We start from the raw sequence: 22,930 nt of genomic DNA on the forward strand, positions 1-22,930 counted from the left end.
TGATCAAAACTCAATTAATATAATATATATTGTCATTTAAATTTTGAAATTCTTCCATGCATGGTTGTGTGAAAGCTTGAGCCTTGGAAGAGATTAACAGTACTAGTACATAGGGCCATTGGTATAACGTATTCATGTCAAAGGTTGGAAGAGAAATACAGTACGTACCATTACAGGACGGTCTCCAGCTTTGATCTCCATGGCCTTTATTAATTAATGGCTATTACTCTAAGGTAGAATGCCTTCAAATTACGTACACAAATATTCAAGAATCTGTTTTTAAGGTTTTTTTAGATATAAACTTGTATATATATATAAAGGAAAAATATAGTTGCAAGCATAATTGTGTACTAATCTGTGTACCAATGTGATGTGATTGGTTAAAAAATAGATTTTATTGAAAATAATGTTAATTTAAATTTTAAGTATGAATAAATCAGTATCAGTACACATATTAGTGCGCGACTGTACTTGTATGTAGCAAAACTCATATATAAATAGAAATGCGGGTATACGTACTCTAGCTAGAAAGCGTGGCATGAATTAAATGGCCGATTACGCAACAATTAATCAGGTCAGCTAGCATTGATCAGTTTGAGCCAAAATTAACCAAAGCTAGGAGAGGAAACAAAAGCTGGCTGATGATGATATGGGAATCACACGTTTCTCTTCTCGATCTAGTTCAACATCCACCATTTGCGATCGCCTTGTTTGGCATTGGGTTTTACTATGCCAACAATATCAATACTACAAACAATACAAATTATATACTGACTTAGCATGTGATTAGAAACTACACGATTTCCAATTTTCTTACCAGTAATATTACTATTTATAGTCTTAGTATATACAAAACTCACACACTCTCTTTAGAAAAAAGTAGGGTCCACGATTAAAAATAATAATTTTTTTGTATGGATCTCATATATTTACCCATGAATGTACTTTAAAAAAAAAAAAAAAAACTGTATAGTGAGTTTGCACACACTAAAACTAAGTATAATTTTTCGGTACAAATGTTTTAACCTAAGCATTTTCCGTCATCATAATATATTATAAGCTTATGTGGGCTTCATGCAGGCCGTGCATGGTGATCCATCGGAGGCCAGGTTCTGCTTGGATCGACTTTCCAATAAATCTAAATTCATAGAAAACCCGATTCAAGCATAAGTACTATCGTTCCATGTTCCAAGCATAGAGTTGTAAACAAAAGAGGCAAGCTTTGCCCCCCGCAGAATTGGGCATATGATCAATTAATTACATTCAACACAAAATTGCTTGCTTGCTCTGTTGCATGCTCATCAAGCAAATTTGCTCTAATTGCTTATTTCTTACATATTTTAGTACCGACCAAATCAAATAATTAGTTACATCTTTCACATGATGATCATCTGCATATAAGGAATGCAATCATTTTCCGAGTAATTGCAAGCTTCAGGTTGCAATATCAGTAGTATATACGTACGTTCCCCAAAGTCATGTCAAGTTGAACGATCGATCTCGACCCCTTATATCTATGATGAACTCCGAAGGTATGGGCCGGTCCTTAATTTAACTATCTGAGTTCAGCCGATTTATAAACTTGAAATGATGAAGTTTTCAGTGAGTATGAAGCTAGCCCATAAAAGAACAACAGCAACCACAACAATAATCGTGATAGGCGTCCATTTTAGGGCAATTACCTGTGTAAAAAAAAAAAAAAAATCGAAATATTACAACTTAACATGATCATGATCTTGTTCTTAATTCGATCGGTTGCTGATATGCGTAGGTCTGTGAAAAAATATTGCATACATACATACATACATTATGTATGTATGTATACCTGAAGGCGTGGAGAACCCCATATTGACGAGGGAGTTGGAGGTGTCCCCGTTAATATTCTTTCGGGAATTTGATCTGCAAGACAGGAACATTATTTGATTTACGCGTCTTCGTGGTTGATCTAAAAGTCAAGCTAACTCAAGTACGTACATAAAAGAAAATGATTAATATTACCCGAGTTTTGCCTGCAGCATTCTAAAATTTCAGACACATGTTTCGTTACAATATCTAACTCTTGTTTTCGGTTAGCACTAAGCTTTGATAGGTTGGCCTGTGTTCTTGTATCAATATATCGCTTTCTAATATTCCCAATGATGCTATCTGATCAGAACTAAAATAGCATTAATATATATATATTAATAAAAAATATGATCGAACGTTACAGGTATCAATTGGTCATGTTAGCCCGTTCGTCATGCGTATACTATAAATTACATATATCCCATGATTTTCTTGTTCTTCCTTCTTCAAATTCTTTGTATCTAACTAAATAAGAATCGTGTTAAACAGGAAATTAAAATACGTACCGAATTTGACAAAGCTGTATGGCCTTGTGATTTTCTCGATGAGACTATTGTCGAACTTCTCAAACTCCTGATGCAGATCTTGTAGATAATGAAAAGCTAGTTTTCTTGGATATGAAGAATCGCACAATGTGATGAAGAAGATACCATTCTCCACCAAGTAGCTTAATTAACGTCAAATTCAAAATATTAAGTAAATTTTGCATACCACGATCAAAGATTGCATATGATGGCTTAATTTCTTTCAAACGCCTTGAAAGAAAGAAAGAAAAAAAACGAGTTCAATTAATGCTTGATTAAAATAAATAAATAAATATATAAAAATTAAAGGATACTTAAAGCAGTGGTGATCAAGGCGGATAGTCATCTTGGAAGGAGCCAACTCTCCTCTTGAGATTCCGCTGAGTAATAACTCTGCCTGCTGTTTGTAACACGAGAAGTAGTCATTTTCCTGACCATGATCAGTAATACCCAGATATCGAGGTCCTTGTGCAAGAGGCAACCCATCCCTCACTCTTCCAACAATTGTGAGCTTGACCATTTCCCAAGAGATGATCATGACAATTGGATCTCCTTAAATAGGGAGAAAAGTACTTAATTAATCTGGGTGGGCTGCATGGGGGCGGGGAAAGGAAGCTGTCATGTGAGGGGAGCAGTACTACTTGAGATGAAGTTATTCTTAGGGTGTGCAAAAGAAACCCTAGCCGGAGGAGAATCATGTACAGCTCGGTTTCTTCAAGGGGTGGCAAAATTAAGTACGTAATTACCATACAGACAGACAGACAGCCAGCTTATAATTAATTGATCAGTAATGTAAGAATATTCATTTCCTCATCCCTTTGTTTCTTCGATCGGTATATATCTTATCTCATGCAAACATTAGTGGTACTAATATGTTGATGCTGTTATGAAATTTAATGAAAATGAAAGAGTTTTAAGAGATTGAAAGAGAACGAGAGAGGAGATTCTCTTTTTGATCTATATATCATATAACATCAATATATCTATATATATAGAGTTACAAAAGAGACTATGTTTTTGACGACTAGCACTATACATTTGACGGCTAGCTCACTATGCTAGTATTATGCACTATGCATTTGACGGCTAGCTAAATGTGGTCATACAATTCAAGATAGTTTATAACACTTCCCCTTTGGATGACCATATTTAAAGAATATGCCTCGTTAAAACCTTGCCAAGGAAAAACCCTGTGGGAAAAAACCAATGGCGAAGGAAAAGAGTACAATATTCATGTGTACCGTCAAGTGCTTTAGGATTGCCTCATTAAAACCTTGCAAAGGAAAACCCAGTGGGATAAAACCTTAGCGAAGGAAAAAGAGTACAATCAGCACAAGTCTTCAAGACATTACTTCCCCTGAAAAGTGCATGATAACAGGTTTTCAAACCTCCGCATTTCAATGTTCTGGATAATCTTCTTAAATGTTGCAATTGGTAATGCTTTAGTGAATAAATCTGCCAGATTTTTACTTGACCGTACCTTCTTGATATCAATTTCAACTTTCTTCTCATGAATTGCAATGATCTTCTTGTGTGTATCTGAAAGATAACTTGCATCTGTATATACAACTAATTGTGGACTTGATCCATGTTGATAAAATAATCACAAATGAATCTTTCTGCTCATCACTACTCTTCTGTAGTTGTACTCTTCTGGAGTTCTTATAAATAACGTACACAGTTAGTAGAGAATTTATCAACATTAAACCGCTAACCTCATTTTTCAATAAAAAAAACGGTGGCCAGCCTTTTAAGATCAGACAAGCACCTCGGATTTTCAACTCTTCTGTAGGTGTCAGGCGTGCTGTCAGGCACCGCAGCTATCAGGCGTGCTGTCAGACGCCACAGAGCTATGAAGTTATATTCCATATCTTTTCTCTTGCTTCACAAGAGATGTTGTATCATAATTTTCTCTATAAAAGAGATATTCAGCTCATCTTCATCCGCATCTCATCTTCTTCACTTTTCTGTAATCATACTGCATTTTTATTCTGCAATCTCTTTCTGCATTCTTATCCTGCAATGGCTCATCGATCTTCTCATGGCCAATATATGAGGTACTCTGCACCTCGTTCATCAGCTGTTCTTGCTTCTACCACAAGTGCTATCATGCAATATAATGATCTGACTCATAGGTCAGATAATGAAGCTATCTATGAGCTTGTGAGTCTCGGTACCTGATACTCATCATCCATTGTCGCATTTTCTCAGCGACTGCAATCCAGAACTTGTGGAGTTGACAATCTCCACGAGAATATTGCTATATTTTAGCGATTTCTTCTAGAGTCCAACATGAAGATAGAATCAATAAAGCAAGAGAATAGGAATTTAAAATCCTTACTTAAATCTTCTTTTCGATAATTGTCCACCCCTTTAGATAGGGATGTCATGCAGATTCTTGAAGAACAAGAGCATTTAAAGAATGAGGCAAAGTGCCTCGAATTTCTGTAATTCTTGCTTCAAGATAATAATATTTCACAAATATTCATATTTGTATTTCTATCTTTTGGAAGATGTTCTGTGTGCTCCCTTTTATTTCTTCTTTAATAATGCACACTTTATATCAAACCCATAATATGAATCTGAAATATTAATTGTATTTAAAGATGGTATTTCATGACTAATAACATCATCCATCTTCCCCTTGAAGCCGCAAGGGTTTCAGATTTATATTTCAAATATGTGCAGTTTTTATGAGCTCTTCTGGAACTTCAATGACATTTAAATCATATATATAAACTGCAATAATAGCTTGTTTCCATTTGCGTTTGGATTGCTTTAGATCATATAAGGATCTTTGAAACTTGATATAATACATATTTCCAGATGTATTCATATTAGAAGTTTCAGACATTTTCTATCCTTCAGGAATTTTCATATATATATCATGATCCAATGATCCATATAAATATGCAGTTAATCATGCATATCCAAACTCTCGGTAACTTTCAAGCTAATAAAAATTTCAATATGATTTCAACCACTTTAAAATCATATCAATATTGTTTCTTCGAGAAACTCACTTGTGATTTCTATATCACATTTTCATATTAAAAGTTTCAGGCTTTTTATATCATGTATATAAATATCCACAAAAATCATCTCTTTAGGTGTTTGGATTTCAAGTCCATATTTATCACATTTTACTTTGTGATATCAATTCTGCAGAAATTGAGAAACTGATTCGTGATTTATATATCACACTTTTATTTCCTTTTTATAAATACCCACCGACATTTAACAAGCATCACCTCTTTAGGTGTTTGGACTATAAGTCCCGATGCATCATATTTTACTAGTGAATCAATTCTGCAGGAATTGTTTCTTTCAAATTTGGCCAATATTTTACGTCGTATTCTTCAACGATTCTTGATTCACTTTCATCATTATTTCTGGTAATGTCAATTGCCATCTCATATGGAAATACGTTGTCGACAACAATTTTATTTCTATCCATAATTTCTCCAATATTCATGAAATGTATCGAGATCTCGTTATTTTCAGGTACCTGTCCCTCTTCAAGGGAATACATTTTCATGAAAAACCTTTTAAGGAGGCACTCTTCAAGAGTTTATATAGGAGAATTTTATACAGAGAATTTGGATGGACTTTATTGCTTGTTTTGTGGGTATGGCCTCTTCAGGAGCACCAAATTATTTGTGCCTTTCTCTTTTGAGATACTCTATCTTTTGTATTGATAAGTCTCACATGTCTTTATACATATTTTTAGACTGCTGAATTTCTTAATTGTCCTGCAGGGACTTCAATCCTCGCTGGGATTTTAGCAGCTAGAATATGAGACATTTTTATCTTATTGTATCTCAAATTTAATTATCATCTGAACTTCTGGTTCACATATGATAATCAAGATAACGTCGAATAATTTCATCTTATTTGCTTCAAGCAAATTTTTCTTTCTACTTCTGGTGGTAAGACTTTATAGTAAAAGAATCTTCGGGTTCTTTTATGAACGTCCATATGAAAATCATTCGACTTATCGTAATTCATTTTGGATGATCAAGATAACTATGAAAAGATACAAATATTTTGAATCATATCACCTTTTTTATGCATCATAATATTTGATTTAATAATTTATATAATATCATCTCAAAGAGAAAGCTTACAGCTTTTCCAATACGAGCTTCTGGCCCGAAAAGATATTCATTATCACGTCCAATCTCTTAGTTTCTTTGAATGAAACGTATCATTCTTTTCACTTTAGGGAATAGAATGATATAAATTCATTATCATTCACTTTAGGGAATGATGTAGATCTATTAAGACGTGACTAATGAGTCTCATCAAAAACTCATTATTTTGCTCAGTCATTGAAAGACCATATATAAATTTAGAATATATTGTGAACGTTTGCATTTCATATTGCTACTTCAGGAGCATACTCAATATTGCTATTTCAGGAGCACATTCGAGACGTTCAGGAGCATACTCGATATTTCCACAATTTCAATTATGCAACTTCAGGTGCATAAATCATAATGAGTTTTTGATACAAGTATCAGTCATTTAAACTATGAGATACTCACAAGCTATTATTGATTTAGGGCGATCCTTCAAGGATGCTCCATTTCCATGCTCAGATAAATCATATCATCAATAAATAAAACTTGTATCTAAACAATATGAATAAAATTAATCACATTAAAATGTGAATTATAAAAATTTTAATTCATCATAGATATAACTTGAGATGTAATCATTAATACTCACCTCAAGAATTATGAATAATATATTGAAAAACTTACTTGAAATAGAAGATTACTATCTTCAGTGTCATCAGGACCTTCGTGTATTGTGAAAATTACTGGGATTGAAAAGATCACGGCACATGACTCCTGTCAGAAAACTAATAGAAACTATTAATCAAACATGATATGCCAATTAAAAAAAAATTATCGTTGATTGAACTCATCCTTTATCTCTTCGAGGATAAACTGGGTCCAATGTCGTATTTGATATACGGTGGAAGGCTTAATTCTAAAAGCAAGTGGGCTCCATATAATAATACCAAAAACAAGTTGGCTTATTTTTTATACTTATCCAAAGATGCTTCCTTTAATGAATGTATCGCATAAAGCCGAAATGGTAAGGCTCCACCCTTGCAACTTGTGCCATTTTTTACTGTACCTTTGACAGCCATTATTTTGATCTTGAGAGAATTCATGGACCCAAATCCTTTTCCTGAATAGAAACCAACTCACCTCTCACCTAATCACGAGATGTGTTACCAACTCCACTTTTTGCTCTAAAGTTTTCAAGAAGTCTAATTTATCCAGCTAGTTGCCTGCTAAAAAGCTTTTACACCCTGCATTTTTCAAGATAATAATATTATAAGAGAGAAAAATAAAACGAAGTAGGTAGCCGTTCTGAGTCCTTCGTGGAAGTCATAATAGGCGGCGTGTTCGAGTTTGGCCTTTAGCTTCATGGTACCGAAGGGACCTCCTTTTCATTTTTTTTTCCTTAACGTCAAAGGTCCCAGTAGAGTGCCATGCGAGACGAAGCATGAGGGGAGCGCACTTTTTGTCCGTGATGAGGCCCCTCGTTTGAAGAAAATTTGTTGCCAATAATGACCCGTGACCTCGAACTCACTGTCGGCCTCACATGACTTTTTCCCATCTTCAACCTCAGCACAGAGGCCGAGATCAACCCATGCGCATACAGGTGCTTGCAATTTTTCAGGTATAGGAGCTATTTACGGAACGGTGATGTCGAATTTCGTCAGTCTAGCTCACGCAGAGTGGAGCCTGTGGTGTTCGTGGAGGAGATTGAGCCAAAGGAGTGGGTCGCCCAGGTGGAGCCCGGCGTGCTCATCTTCCATTTATTTTCGAGGACCAAATCTGGGATTTTGTTCACAGGCTTGAGGGCGAGCTAGATCAGTAGATCTGCATATTGCAGGAGGACGATGGGCACGGCGCTAGAAGGAGGACGATCTGGGACTTGGAGAGCGATGGAAGGAGCTTCGAACATTTGAAAGGGTATCCGGGTTCTGCTGAGGAACAAATCGGAATTGAAATGGGGAGTCATGGAGAGATCGTGCCATGCGAATTCTGCAGTGAGCAGCTTGCGGTTCTTTACTGTAGGGCCGACTCCGCCAAGCTCTGCTTGTTCTGCGATCAGCACGTGCACTCGACAAACCTGCTGTCCCAGAAACACCTGCGCTCCCAGATCTACGATAACTGCTTCTCGGAGCCGGTCTCTGTCCGGTGTGACATTGACAATTATACTAGAAAATAACTCTCCTTTATGGGAGTTAGTTAGGCTCGAAATCGAGAGAGAGCTGAGGTTGTGGGTAGTGGAGATTTCTAATTTTCTCATGGAAGTTCTCAAGCAGTTCGGACAGCTTTTCACAGAGGTTGCAGACCCGGTGCACCTTAGCAGCGCCGCCGTGAATATGAGAAGCTTCAGCTGGTCCGACAACCCAAACTAACTGTGTTATTGTCCAGGCCAAGGGAATTGACAAGTTGAATCGGATTTTTGGTTCTGGGTTTCTAGTGATGAGGATTAAAGAAACGCACAGAAAGAGAGAAAGAAAATAAAGAGTAATCGTGTTGATAACGTGTTATGAAATTTAATGAAAATGAAAGAGTTTCAAGAGATTGAGAGAGAACGAAAGAGGAGATTCTCTTCTTGATCTATATATCATATAACATCAATATACCCATATATATAGGGTTATAAAAGAGACTATGCTTTTGACGACTAGCACTATACATTTGACGGCTAGCTCACTATGCTAGCACTATGCACTATGCATTTGACAGCTAGCTAAATGTGGTCATACAATTTAAGATAGTTTATAACAGATGCCATTTTTTTGCGCATGCATAGTCATCAATGGTCTGAAGTGGACAGTAAAACAAAATAGTCGTGCTACAGAGTAGCCACTGTAGCAGTGCACACATTACACACAGGCTACTTTTACTACTTTCTTTCTTCTTTTCAAGTGAAACGTGTGTTTTGCAACGCTAGTTTTACTTTCTTTCCCCGTTCAAATTTTGCATCCATCCCACCTTGAAACCTACCCTCTTCCCTTGCTAGGAACCCGCGTCTCTTCCCAGCGCCACCTGCGACTCATGTACTGGCATGCAATCCAACTCTCTTGAAACAGAGATGCTTAGATTTTCTCAACTCGTGTCTATTTAGTTTTGTAACCAATAGATTAATAGTAGGTAATGAAGTTCATTGAAGTTGAAAGAGCATATAACTCAAGATTCTCATATGGAAATAATGACATTGATTGAACTTGATCTCCATGGTGAAGCAAAATTTATGATATTTATGTCACTAATGACATTTACTCCGCACATCAACCAGTAATAATAAATTTTCAACCCTCCAGCATATCTGCATCCCACCTCTCCACTAATGCTATACGATCACCAAATTCAAATCATAGCCAAAAACCCTAAATTATTATCAATTTGGGGCAAATTACAAAAATCTAGAAATCAGTAGAAAGAAATCACAGAGAAGTCGGGGATGGGGTGGGGTGGGGGCAAATCACAAACAAAATCCCTAGATTATTATCAATTTAGGGCAAATTACAGAGATATTCAAAGAAAAAAAAATCAAGAAATCACTGCGAGGGGGAGCTGCTGAAGAAGGGTTGTGGGACTGAGGGGACATCGTCGCAGGACTGAGGGGGCAACCACGTCGCCATCGTGAGACTGAGGACGTTGAAGGCTCGAGCCGCCATTGTGAGACCAAGGGAGCAACCGCATTGCCATCATGAGACTAAAGACGTTGAAGGCTCATGGGTGAAGGGAGAGGGAGCCGCAGAAAAAGAGTTGTGGGACTGAGGGGGCAACACGAGATTGAAGGGCTTGAAGGCTATGAAGAGAGGGGGAGTTGCAAAAAAGGTTACTAGATTGAGGAGTTTTGAAGGGATGGTGTCGGTTTAGGTTAGAGCCAGTTCACTTGATAGTGAACCCGGTTTATACATAATGAGTGCAATAATTACTTCTAAATAGTAGCTGCTTTCAAAATTTCTTCTACGTATAAAGGGAATTTATTCTCCCACAAATGGTAGCCACCGACTATGAGTTTTTATTTTTTTATTTTTTATTTTTTACTTAATAGTTAAGTATTTATTTTTAATGAATTTATGAGTTTTATTTTTTTAACAAATAATTAAAAATTAAAAAAGAGATAAAAATAGTTTACCTGTGAGGGTTTCGGTGGCCTTCCTCTGTGGGAGTAGCACCGCCCTACATATAAATTCCCGGAAGGAGGGAGACCTGCACATTAATATCGAAGACCAGTGTCTTGAATGAATTGCTTTAAATGGCTGTCAAAAGCAATAACTCTGCCGGCTAATCTTGATCTTTTTTTTGTCCCTATTACGGAATTCCTATTAATATCAAAGTGCAAAGAACGAGGTTAGATAATTATTGTCCGTGGATCTGGTAGATGTCACGTTTTTTTTTTTAAATTAAAATTTATTATTAAAAAAATTATTTTTTTTAATAAATTTTATATTTATTTTTTTAAAAATATATATATATATAAACACTTATTACTCTAAAATTATAAATATTATTATTATTATTATTATTCGTAAATTTATGAACTCTTACGTTAATCTGACCCTGAAAAGATGACGTGGTACAAAAACTTACCAGCTGTACACCACGTGATATATACACGTATCAAAGCGAATGAAATTATGTTGTTGCCCATCTACTAGCTTCTTTGAATTCCTAGCTCCCCAAATCCCATACTTCATTGAATAGCAGAACATTTTCGCAATCTTCGTCCGAGATCTCGAAGGAATGTTGCATTGCACGAGACCCAATATGGGAAATGGACACTCGTTCTCTATGAATTTCTTTAATTCTCTCTGCATTCAAATACGATTCTCTCTCTCTCTCATTAAATTTAAAGATCTCTTCTTTTACAAACAATCTCTGGGGCGTATACTTATCTTGGTTCTGCTAATAAATATCATGTTCTTTGAAGTAATATATTTCGCAATGAAGCTGTCCGTAGAAAAGTACAAAATAAATGCAACACTGGCTCCAGAAGCCGCCCGATCTTCCACCATGCACCCCCATAAGATCAACATATATAAAACATGAGCATTTAAGACCGTCAGATGCAGCTGAGAAATCCCACCACTTCGATTCCGTCTCCCACACCCTTTGTATTAATTATATTAACATGGGAGGAACATAAAATCTCTGCGGGCTTCAAGTCTATTAATAGTCATTTTCAAAAAAAAAAAGTCTATTAATAGTGGTCATCGTCTGTGAATGAGGTAGGAGGTGAATATGGGAAGGGCTCCGTGTTGTGACAAGGAAGGAGTGAAGAAAGGGGCTTGGAGTCCTGAAGAGGACCAAATCTTGGTACGGTACATCAGCAAGCATGGCCATGGCAGCTGGCGTACCCTCCCCAAGCATGCTGGTACATATTCTACTTTTCATAAGAATGATTTTGATCTCCTGTTTTGGCATTGACGTCTTGGATTTGAGGTTATTTTGATAGACTATTGAAAAGGGGGAAGATGGTTATCCTCTGGTTAGTGTTCTGGAAGAGCTTTTCTTGCATTTGTGAGTGAAAACTTGCTCTTTCACGAGGGAAGTACTTCCGAGGAGCTAATTAAAGATTATTTTCATATAAGATTTAGTGGGTTGATATGATGCTTTAATGCGACTTGTCAAAACATCTGTTTTGAAGCTGTAATTTATGGGAAAATACTTGTTGGAAGACATATTTTGATGAGTAAAAGGTGCCTTTTTTGCCCTTTTCTATCCGTGGAGAGAGAGAGAGAGAGAGAGAGAGAGAGAGAGATTCTTCGTTTGAAAATCACGACATTTCTATACTTTATGCTTCTGTGTGTTTGCAAGGAACCTACAGACAATTTTTGTAAATCTTAATTGCCAGAATTTTAAGCAATGAACTATGTCTCTGACTAGGTCTCCTTCGATGTGGAAAGAGTTGTCGGCTTAGGTGGATTAACTATCTTCGTCCTGACATTAAACGCGGTCCGTTTACTTCTGAGGAAGAGGATACTGTAATTCAGCTTCATGGCATGCTCGGCAACAGGTACTAATATACAGTGGTCACTCCTCTGTGTGTGTGTGATTTTGGTGCATAGAACATTGTTCAGTGCTCCTCAATCTGCTAGGCTATGAAAGTCTTCGCACTATTTCACTCTCAAACATGAGTGATCTTCCTTTCTATTGAATCTTCATCATGTCACCTTGATGCATAAATCACCTCGTAGATTGCTAGCTTTCAACTCGTTTATATAGGTGGACTTCATTACGACTCAGCTTGAGCTTAATATGTGATGTGTGAAGTAATTTTGTAATTTTTTTTTCCCTCCTGTGAGGAAAATAAATATGAATAAATCCAATTTCAGGCCCTTAAATCCTGGTCAGAATTGAGTATGCGTTTTGTTCTACGAGGGAAATAAAAATAAAAAATAAAATAAAATCCGTAGATTCCATTACCACGATCCGGATTCTGGACCTTGTGGTTCTTTCACTGCAGGTGGGCTGCCATAGCATCACAACTTCCTGGAAGAACAGACAACGAGATTAAGAACTATTGGAACACTCATTTAAAGAAGCGTCTGCTTTGCTCGGTCCGTGGCCCATGGGTGCCCAAGTTATCCTCCAAACTTGAGCCAAGCAATGCCAAATCCGAATCTCCGTCAACTCGCCACATGGTACAGTGGGAGAGTGCCAGAGTGGAGGCTGAGGCTCGCTTATCAATGGAATCATTGCTGCACAACCTCTCATCCATGGGTCAGACCGACTGTGATCACTTCCTCCGTCTTTGGAATACAGAAGTCGGAGAATCATTTCGGGTTATCAAAGAAAAAGATGGTGCAGCCTGTCAAAGCCCTGTCTCTCAAACATCTTCATCGACAAAATGTTGTTCGGATTCTGATGTTACAATACAAGTGAAAAACACCAGGACCGTTGGCACCACTACTAAAATGACTTCAGAACAAGAACATGGCTATCGACCAATGGCGGACGAAGCAATGGCCAACTCGGATTCTCTCACCTCTTTCGATCTCATGGATTCTTCTGATTCAGCATTAGACCTGCTGCTAGATTTCCCAGATGGTGATGAGATGTTTCAAGCATAGACATTTTGCTCCAAACTAGATGTCAGTACAAAATGCCTCTTTCCGGTGTTGCATTACATGGTTAGAGCAGTTTAATGCGGCTAACATGGGAAGAGAAGTTTAGTTATTAGCTAATTTGGCTTAATAGATAGTTTGGCACCTTTTAAGTTTCGCCTTTTGTATATCTTCTTGTTAGTTTAATCGGTTTCCTTGATTTTCATACCAAATGCTCTTTACTTTCTGAAAAGATGCAGAAAACAAATTAAAACTTGAAAATCCTATGGGGCTATATGGGAAACACTTGAGTAGTTTGTCTTCTTTTGCTTACAACTTCTTGAAAATCCTATTGGACTATAGGAAAAATACTATAGTGGGAGTTTGAGACGGCCGGGGATGTTTTTTTCTCACTCGATTAACCATTCATTGTTTGGCAAATTTAGTTCTGTGCCATGTATGAAAACATGCTATATATAGATATTAAAAGTATATTTCTGCCTTTTGTTTTTAGTAGTAATAACGAGTATAAATGATAATTACGGTTATGAGCATGTAAGCGATGCGGTGAGATTTATATGAAAAAATAATAATTTTTTAATAATAAATTTTATTTATTTTTACTAACTGTACCATATTTGCCCACAATACAACTGAATATAGATGCCCTGTGTAAAAAGAAACCAATTCCATAGTTTTTTTTCCAAAACTTCTGTTTAATAAAATATCAAGATCCCTTCAAGTTCTTATATGAACTAGAGAACATTAAGTAGAATGAAAAATAAATACATAAAGCAAACTTTACAATATTTATTGTATAGTCTACTTCATGTATCTATTTCTCTTCTATTGCTTCATGTATCTATTTCTCTTCCATTAAAGGTCATAAGTTAGGGATGAACTAATAGTACACCATGATTTCAAACGACTTCATGCCTCCATGCTATAATATACATGTTTTTTTACAAACTAGTAAGGCAACACATATGTCACTGCGACGCACAAACCTATGGACCAATTGCCAACAACATAACCAAATATGAAAACATCACAAAAAAATTAACAAATTAACCCCAAACGAAGAATAACTACACAAATAATTCAAACATATATCGACCAGACCTGAGATATTTTTTTAGCCTGAGAACCAACCAAGGAGCTTCTTTGGACCCGTTCCAGTGGCGCGGTATTTTGCAGCCGTTTCCTCTGCCTTGAGAAGATCTTCTCCACGTTTAGCTTCGGTTAATGCCCTCTTTTCTTCTGCTTCCTTGTGTATCAGAGCTACTTTGTTTTTCATTTTCTCCACATATTCAGCCTTCTTCTTCTCCAGCTTTTCCTGCTCGCGTAGAAGTTGGGTGTTATAAAGCAGTTGATAAAGCAGTTGACCATGAAGCCAATCCTTAATTTTTTTTGGTCCTATAGTTTGATCAGTTCAATTGGCATAAAAAAAAGGGGATCTTTGATGGAATGAATAGTGACCCATTACCTCAATCCTTCTCAATTCAGCCTCTATAGACGCTTTCTTGCTGTTTTCCCACGCCCCAATGGCAGATAGCTTCTTATGAGCCCTTATCAATAATTTCAACTCGGTTTCAGTATGCCAAATTCACATTGAATTCTACCAGAAAGGAAAAGTTTACGATAATATAGGCCTATTTTTTAGCATATACGTAACAGGCCATGATAATGAATTAGCAAAAATAAAAATAAAACCGAAAAAAAATCAATACAGCTCTAAAGCAGCCACAACTATCGTGCACTTACTAAAGCACATCCGGTCTTTTGGTTAAGTTAAACTTCAATGTCGTGCAGATATTGATAATGAAGCTTTCAAAGCTAATAAATGGTATATCTGTCTATAGGTTACAAATATTAGTTGGGTGATGAATTTTCTGAAAAGATATTTTCAAGACAGAGGGACATTATGCCAACTTTCTCTGAGCTAAACCAAGAATAGGGTAAGATGAATGCATTCAGAGAAAAACACTGAGCAGTGAGAATCTCAGTTCAGTCAGTTAACAAAAAAGCACGATACGCTTCAGTGTAATGATACACGTCAATTTTTTTTCTTTATCAGCCTAAACAGACTTTATAAGTTTGATTAAATTAACTTTCAAGGTGTACTCTAATCCATTTCTATTGCAAATCTATTTTGGAAAGTATTTCTCAAGACCAATAGTACAGGTTTTGGTCAAAGCATGCCTCTCATTTTCTTTGGTTAGTTTTCTCAGCAACAAGTAGGCAACAAATACGGATAGGAACTCTCCATAAATGCTTGAAAGAACAATTACTCAAGAAAGCTCTTACTTGTTCTCTGCTTTTGATTTTTCACTATCTTCCCATGCCCTGATCAGTGATAACCTTTTCTGCGTTGCAACTCTTGCAAGCACAGCATCTGTAGTAATTTTGAATTTACTTAATTCTTCCAATGATAGGCTGTAGAACGCAGGTGAAAGGACAAGGAAATAAATGTTAAGATCTGATATTAACCTCGGTTGATGGAACCCTCAGTACTTTTCTCTTCAGCATACTCCTGAGCTTCTGCCAAGATTACTTTGTTTTAGAAAAATAACCAACTTAAAAAAACATTGCTAAAGTAAGAGTTTGGGGAACCCTCCAAGGCAAGGCTCTTCGGATCCACCTCTGCCGAGTAAACCCCGGTCCCGTGCCCCACACCCTTAGAAATTTTAACTTTTTTAGACCAATCATGATTTAACATGGTATTAGAGTAGAGTTACTTGACTATAAACCACACTTAAAACCAATTTCAATTAAATATTCTAGGTGTTTGATCCGGAGAACTTCTGTGAATTTTACAGGACATTGATTATGAAGTTGAAAAATAAAGTTTGTACAAAGACACCATATGAATAGCTTAAGCTTTTGAAGCTGATTAACTAGTAGTTGGGATTCAAAAAATCAAACATGGCTTAATTTCTCACCTCGAAATTTCCTAAATCTTCACAAAAAGATTCGCATGTTTATTAAGAAAGATATCCTGAATAATTAGAAAACCTATTCTTTTAAAGCTAAAGAAAATTTATTGCGAAAATCCCTAATAAGAAGTAAAACTCTTCTACAGGTTTTACAAATCATAGCAATTGAATCGAGAATTCTTTTAAACAAAAAGAAAATCAAAGTAGAACACCGAAAGATTGAAGTTATCAGTTTAGGATGCAAAAAGAACAAAACACATACCCTCAACTCAACCAAGACTACAAGGGATGCATCAACTTTATTTTGAATGAAAAGAAAAGATATAAAAAGATAAGCCAGTTAATTTTGCTTTTCTGTACTTTCCCCTTCTCTGTCTTTAACTTTTCTCATCAACCAAACACATGTTAAGTTGAAGCCAAAAAGCAGTTGACAAAAAATGGCAGAGATATCCCTCTCAAGATAAGATCAAAATTCAAAGAGGCGTGAACGTAAACATAAAAAAAAGAAACCAACCAACAAACGGAAGTCGAAGTTTAAGCTAATTAAAAAAAGATTTATCATTTATTGGAAAACGAAAAAAGAACAGAGAGAAAAGGAGAGAGAGGGAGAGAGATGATATTACTTTCAACCACGGCCAGAGATTTGGAGTCATGGGGCTTCTCTTCAGGAGGAGCTTCAGGATGTGGAGCTACGGATTTCTCCTCAGTAACATCCTTGGAAGGTTCTTCGACGTGTTCTGGTGCCGGAGCAGGAGCCGGGGGAGGTTTCTCGGGTACCTCGGGCTCCACCTTTATGGGTTCCTGGTCGGCCATTTCTGTGCTAAACTTAAGTGATAAGAAAGCCTGGACGGAAGGAGAAGGAGAGGAAGTGTTGGTTGGGAATCGGGATATTATGGTTGGGAAAGGGTTGGAAGTAGAGAGAGAGCTAACTGTTGCCGGACTTAGCTGGATGTTGGGTACCTACACATGGCCTCTTCTTGAGTGAGGGACAGACAGAGACAAAGACAGTGACTTGGGATTTTCTTCTTATTTACATGTCCGTTATGCCGGTTAGAAAAATCTTAAGAACACGTCCGTTGTAAGTACAAAACCCGTTTAAAATCTTGGGAAGTTCCCTTTCTTTTCTTTTTTTTCTTTTCTTTTTTTTTTCAAAAGGCTTAATTGTAAACTAGTCCCTGAAATTTAGGCTATTTTTAAATCACTCGATGTTAAGTAGATGCACCTGTGCTTTTAGATGACAAGCTGGATGGTCTTGTAAATATTAAGAGAGACAAAACGGACTTTTAGGAAGGAAACAAATTTGCTAGCTAGGTTATCGAAAACGACGACACTAGTGAGAAAGAGAAGATTCCCTATTTGTTTTCATAACAAGGAAAAATTAAATTAAATTAAATTAAAATAAAAATATCGTCTGAATGTTCTGTGCACGTACGCCGGAGGGAAACGTCGTCGGCGAATTGGACTAGCTGTCACCGGCCCCCCAAAAGCTACAGATCATACATTAATAATAAAAATACAAGGTCGTCCGGCCCCTGAGCTTACATGCATGTTAATGCTTAAGTGGAAGACGTACGGAATATTTGTTGGTCAGATTAATGTAATCAGTGATAAAGGTCTAAAGATAGATGTGGATGGAATTTTATACTATTTAAAAATGAAAAGTTATTATTTTTTATAAAATTATAACAGAGTTTCAATTATATTATCGATTAATCATTTTGAAATATAAGTCACGTGGTTTATACTTTTCATTGAAGCATTAAAATTAGTACTTATGAAAAATAATACACTACAAGAAAAATGAGTTTTTATGATCAAAATTTAATGATTAAAATGACTGTTTTCTACGATTTTGATAGGAAATAGTCTTTTTGATCACTAAATTTTAATTATAAAAATCCGCTTCTCTTGTAGTGATAGGTAAACAATTGCATCCTAGCTAATTATTAGTAAAAATTCTACCCATTAGTACAATTTCTACTCATTTATAATAATAATAATAATAATAATAAAATCATTTTCATTCAATTAATTAAAGTCAATTTGATGGTAGCTATAGATACTGAACATCATTTTCTGGGCGGGCAACTAATTGAATCCTACATCACGTAGTGGTCACGAGAAATAAACGGCCAAACATAAGTACTATTGCTCATGTGAATAAATGATGATCGATCACAACCTACAAATTCATGAGTTGACAGATTCATTTTAATTTTTATTTTCCAAATCTATGACATATTTATATAAACATTATATAATATTATATATATATATATGACCGATCGAGGCACTATATATATAAAGTTGGACAATTTTGTTGCACTAAGTTATTTACTACAAATAAATATATATAAAATAGATTTTACAATATTTATTATTCATTTTCTATATAATAATAAATAATATATAACGATCCTGACCTTGAATTGGATTGACGGATGCATGCATGCAGCATGCGTACAGCCTGTAGTGTTGGCCCGCCAGCCACTAATTATTTACAGCCACATAATATTGCTATGTATAACCTAATCTTTTAGATCAAGTAGTCATGTATTTACTATATAGTTAGGTATATAGGAGGAGGCTGGGGTTGGTCCCATGCATATAACAACTTTGATGTAATATGCCCCATCCTTGTTACCCTAAAAACAGTTTGATGATAATTATAAAGCTGCAACTACACGAAGTACTGTCACGTTGTGGCAATTAATAATTATATAATTCCATGCATGCAGCTTGATTTGAAGTAAAATCTTATAATTAACTACTTACATATATATATATATATATATAAGTTAAAACCATATATGTAATGAGAGGAAGGTGGGAGTATTAATGATACATGGGTTACAATTATGTAGTAAAAATTACATAATGCATGTATCCCCTCTAGTCCATCATGTCAACTGTGTCCACTCATTATCATGCATGTACATCACATGGTAATCATGATTTAGACATGTGGTGGTCATGAAGTTCACATTTAATTCTATAAAGTTCTAACAAAAAACTGATCGAAAATATATCATTAAAATATTGATAGTGATATCGATTTGGGGCAGCTGCATGCATGCTAGTTTGATCTGATTCATATATAAAGATGCAAGTTTCGTTTGGATAATGAATTAAAATTAAATAAATTGAGAAGAAAGTTAAAATTGTTACGAATTTATTTTTATAAAATTTATTTTGTGATTGTAACACTTTTTAAAAAATAACTACACTATATACTTTCAAAATAATACACTTGTTGTATATGACCTCCAAAATATCGATAAAAAATTCCAATTAATACTCTGATCACATTTAAAACATATATAAAATGCAACGTGCAATTAATCTTTGTTAATTATTAAGTTTTTGTTTATCTTAATTAATTGTCAAATCTCAACGGAAGTGCATGCTTTTATAACTTATATTTCGACTCGGTAACGTTCAAAATCGCTCCAAATAAACATGTACAAGCACAAAGGTTCACATACTATCACACATATATTTTATATTTAATACACGTGTCATGTAAATTAATATTTTATTTGTACATAACATAAATACTTTACCTTTACTTTTACTTGTAAGATATTCGTACTGCTATTCACCTCAGAAGTAAAATACATTTAGGAGTTTTTCCCTCTTATACCTTCAAGACCCTTCCTTTGCTAGGGTTTCGTCTCTTCCCTTCCCTTAGGGTTTTATTGTTACATAGTATCAAGCATTTTTCTCCCATGGCGCTGAGTCACAAATCAATTTCTAAGAATTCTGAGTTCATTTTTTCTCCATTTTAGTGACAATCTCAGTATTCTTCTCATTACTCAACCACTCGTTAGCGACAACTATCACACCTGGTGCTACTCTATGGCCATAGCCTTATAGACGAAGAACAAACTTGGTTTTGTCGATGGTTCCATCCTCAAATCCTCAGATTCGGCTGATCCTCTTCTCTCTCTATAGCTTTGCTACAAAAATAGTGATATTTTGGTTTTTAAACTTTGTTTTTCTTGATATCTCTACTAGTATTTTGTATATCACTATTGCACATGAAATTTGGTTACATCTTAAGGAACATTTTTGTACAAAAAAAAACGATCCTCGTATTTTCCAATTGTAGAAATTTATTTCTACCCTCTCTCAAGGGCAACTTTCCGTGAATATTTACTTTACTCATCTAAAAGCTCTTTGGGATGAATTATCAAACTACAAGCCTCTCCTTGCTTATTCTTGTGGAGTAGTACATACGTTGAACTATTATGTTCAACAAGAGCATGTTTTATAGTTTCTAATGGGATTGATCAATGAGTCATTTGCCTTTGCTTGTGCTCAAATCTTGCTTATGGAGCTTTGGGCTTCTTTTAATAAAACATTTTCACTTGTTTTACAAGAAGAACAACAATGAGAAATTTCTATTATTCCCCCTTCAAAATATTGATTCATATGTATTTGTTTCAAAGAGTGATAGAGCTAGATCTATTAAATCCTTCTTCAAGAAGGAAATATCAGTGTGTAAACATTGTGAAATCATTGGTCATATGATTAAAAAATGTTATAAGCTGCATAAATTTCCACCGGGTTACAAACCAAAATCAAAGCCAAAGTAACAGTATGTGGCCAATCAGGTTGTTCTTAATGACAACCATTTATCGGCTGTTTCTCCTTTCTATTTTGTTGAGGCTTAATATCAATAGTTATTGTCCCTGCTTCATCTTCCAAACACTTCTAATGAATCCTCTCATGTTGTTAATGCAGTAACTTCAAATTCATCAGTTTCTAGTATATTTTCTCACAATAACAATCATTATGTTTTTTCTTCCATCACATCTAATTCATTTGATTCCAATTGTTGGATTCTTGACACGGGAGCTACAAATCATAAAGTCCCTTCTATTGATTGTTTTACCTCCATTACCAATACTATACACTCTTCTGCTAAGCTTCCCAATAATCAATTTGTGTCTATCACACATATTGGCTCTATTTGAATTTCTAAACATCTTATTTTAAATGATGTTCTTTGTATCCTTTCCTTCACATTCAAATTAGTTTCTATTAGTAAACTTACTCAATCACTCATTTGCTATTTTTTGTTTTCTTCTAGTCGTTGTTTCATTCAAGACCTGACTCGTTTGAGGTTAATTGGAGTGGGTAGACAACAATGAGGCCTTTATCTACTACAGCAACCAGGCTCTTCTTTTTCTAAAACTCATTTTCCTCCTGCTTCATATAATGCTTGTTTTCTTAATCATATGCCTATACATGTTTGTTTTGCATCATCCAAAGCTCACTGTTTGAGCTTTGACATAATAGACTGAGTCATCCTTCTAATTCAAGGATGCTGTTTGTGAATAAATTTATTCCAAATCTGACTATGTCACACGATCCTTGTATGATTTGTCCATTAGTTAAATAATAATAAAAAATTACCATTCACTCATACTGCTCATCTATCTAATGCTCCATTTGATCTTGTGCATTGTGATGTTTAGGGACCATATTCTGTCTCTACTATTGAAGGTTACAAATATATATATATATATATATTTATTATTGTTGATGATTCATCTCGTGCCACATTCAACCTCTTTCAAATATACAACATGGATTTCGGCAATGCAATGTAGTTGGACTCTCATGTCAATTTGAATGAATCATCTTTTTAGTATAGGTAAATCTTTGCCTGCTAGGCAAGAGGATAGCAAGTTACAAATTCTGTCTCGATAGGTTTATCTTCTTAAACATAAATCTAAGATGTCACTTCTCATTAATTTTTTTAAAAATGCTCAAAACTCAATTTAATCTTAAGATAAAGGCATTTCTCATGGATCATGGTGCAAAATTTTCACTTTCTCAATTTTTTAATTCTAAAGGTATTTTACTATGATAGAGTTGTGTTGAAACTCCACAATAGAATTCTGTTGTAGAAAGAAAGCATTAGCACATACTTAATGTAGCTTGAACCTTAATGTTTCAATCTCACTTACCTATTCAATTTTGAAGTGATGCTACTTTAACAACCACTTACATTATTAATAGGTTACCTACTCCTCTCTTAAACCATAAGTCTCCCTTTGAGATTATGTTTTAGTCATCTCCTTATATGATCATTTAAGGACATTTGGTTGCTTATGTTTTACCTAACCTCTACAAAGATCTCGCACCAAATTTGATCCTAAAGCCCGTGCTTGTATTTTCCTTGTCTTGATCCCAAAACAAATCAATGTTTTATCCCTAGGCATGTTGTTTTTCATGAACATGTTTTTCCTTTCATTTTTAAAAATTTCTCATCCTTCCCTTTTACAAGTCTTCATTTTCCTTGTACATCTTAAACATTAGATTTATTGCATGTGCCTTCAATAGTGATTTCTTCTAATAATTCTTCTAATGATCACTCATCATTAGATTATTCAATCTCTCTTCCCTCTCCTAATACTGAAATTCAACCTGCCACTTCTCCAATAATCTCTCAAACTCTTCGAAGACCCACTCAAATCAGAAGAGTCCCTAATTATTTGCAGAATTTTTACTTTGTGAAA

At 35.3% G+C, this 22,930-nt stretch overlaps 3 protein-coding genes across 4 annotated transcripts; 1 reads left to right on the plus strand and 2 right to left on the minus strand.

Moving 5' to 3' along the window:
- Window positions 1-1,200: 1,200 nt before the first annotated feature.
- LOC122307769 (25.3 kDa vesicle transport protein) lies at window positions 1,201-2,946 on the minus strand. Of its 2 annotated transcripts, XM_043120856.1 has the most exons (5): window positions 2,684-2,932; window positions 2,352-2,512; window positions 1,999-2,145; window positions 1,826-1,899; window positions 1,201-1,682 (listed from the first exon to the last, which is right to left on the minus strand). In XM_043120856.1, the coding sequence occupies exons 1-5, from the start codon at window positions 2,905-2,907 to the stop codon at window positions 1,575-1,577; spliced, it is 714 nt and encodes a 237-aa protein (XP_042976790.1). In that variant the 5' UTR covers window positions 2,908-2,932; the 3' UTR covers window positions 1,201-1,574. The 2 variants fall into 2 exon arrangements, with proteins under 2 accessions (XP_042976790.1, XP_042976791.1); XM_043120857.1 differs by lacking the exon at window positions 1,999-2,145 and having other exon boundaries at window positions 2,684-2,946.
- Window positions 2,947-11,485: 8,539 nt separating this feature from the next.
- On the plus strand, window positions 11,486-13,746 carry LOC122307979 (transcription factor MYB17-like). Its single transcript, XM_043121125.1, has 3 exons — window positions 11,486-11,792; window positions 12,305-12,434; window positions 12,885-13,746. The coding sequence occupies exons 1-3, from the start codon at window positions 11,660-11,662 to the stop codon at window positions 13,489-13,491; spliced, it is 870 nt and encodes a 289-aa protein (XP_042977059.1). The 5' UTR covers window positions 11,486-11,659; the 3' UTR covers window positions 13,492-13,746.
- Window positions 13,747-14,382: 636 nt separating this feature from the next.
- LOC122307980 (remorin-like) lies at window positions 14,383-17,412 on the minus strand. Its single transcript, XM_043121126.1, has 5 exons — window positions 17,024-17,412; window positions 15,955-16,005; window positions 15,772-15,859; window positions 14,951-15,032; window positions 14,383-14,800 (listed from the first exon to the last, which is right to left on the minus strand). The coding sequence occupies exons 1-5, from the start codon at window positions 17,211-17,213 to the stop codon at window positions 14,600-14,602; spliced, it is 612 nt and encodes a 203-aa protein (XP_042977060.1). The 5' UTR covers window positions 17,214-17,412; the 3' UTR covers window positions 14,383-14,599.
- Window positions 17,413-22,930: the final 5,518 nt, after the last annotated feature.

This window comes from Carya illinoinensis, chromosome 4 (genome assembly GCF_018687715.1).
Source record: "Carya illinoinensis cultivar Pawnee chromosome 4, C.illinoinensisPawnee_v1, whole genome shotgun sequence".
NCBI classification, from domain to species: domain Eukaryota; kingdom Viridiplantae; phylum Streptophyta; class Magnoliopsida; order Fagales; family Juglandaceae; genus Carya; species Carya illinoinensis.

Coding starts and splice junctions, on each gene's coding strand:
- LOC122307769 (XM_043120856.1), bottom strand. CDS start 2,907: ATGATCATCTCTTGGGAAATGGTCAAGCTCACAATTGTTGGAAGAGTG. Junction 2,146..2,351: donor ATACAGCTTTGTCAAATTCG/GTACGTATTTTA, acceptor AGTTCTGATCAG/ATAGCATCATTGGGAATATT. Junction 1,900..1,998: donor ATGCTGCAGGCAAAACTCGG/GTAATATTAATC, acceptor CCTGTCTTGCAG/ATCAAATTCCCGAAAGAATA.
- LOC122307979 (XM_043121125.1), top strand. CDS start 11,660: ATGGGAAGGGCTCCGTGTTGTGACAAGGAAGGAGTGAAGAAAGGGGCT. Junction 11,793..12,304: donor TACCCTCCCCAAGCATGCTG/GTACATATTCTA, acceptor GTCTCTGACTAG/GTCTCCTTCGATGTGGAAAG. Junction 12,435..12,884: donor CATGGCATGCTCGGCAACAG/GTACTAATATAC, acceptor CTTTCACTGCAG/GTGGGCTGCCATAGCATCAC.
- LOC122307980 (XM_043121126.1), bottom strand. CDS start 17,213: ATGGCCGACCAGGAACCCATAAAGGTGGAGCCCGAGGTACCCGAGAAA. Junction 15,860..15,954: donor TGAGGGTTCCATCAACCGAG/GTTAATATCAGA, acceptor AAATTACTACAG/ATGCTGTGCTTGCAAGAGTT. Junction 14,801..14,950: donor CTGAATTGAGAAGGATTGAG/GTAATGGGTCAC, acceptor CTACGCGAGCAG/GAAAAGCTGGAGAAGAAGAA.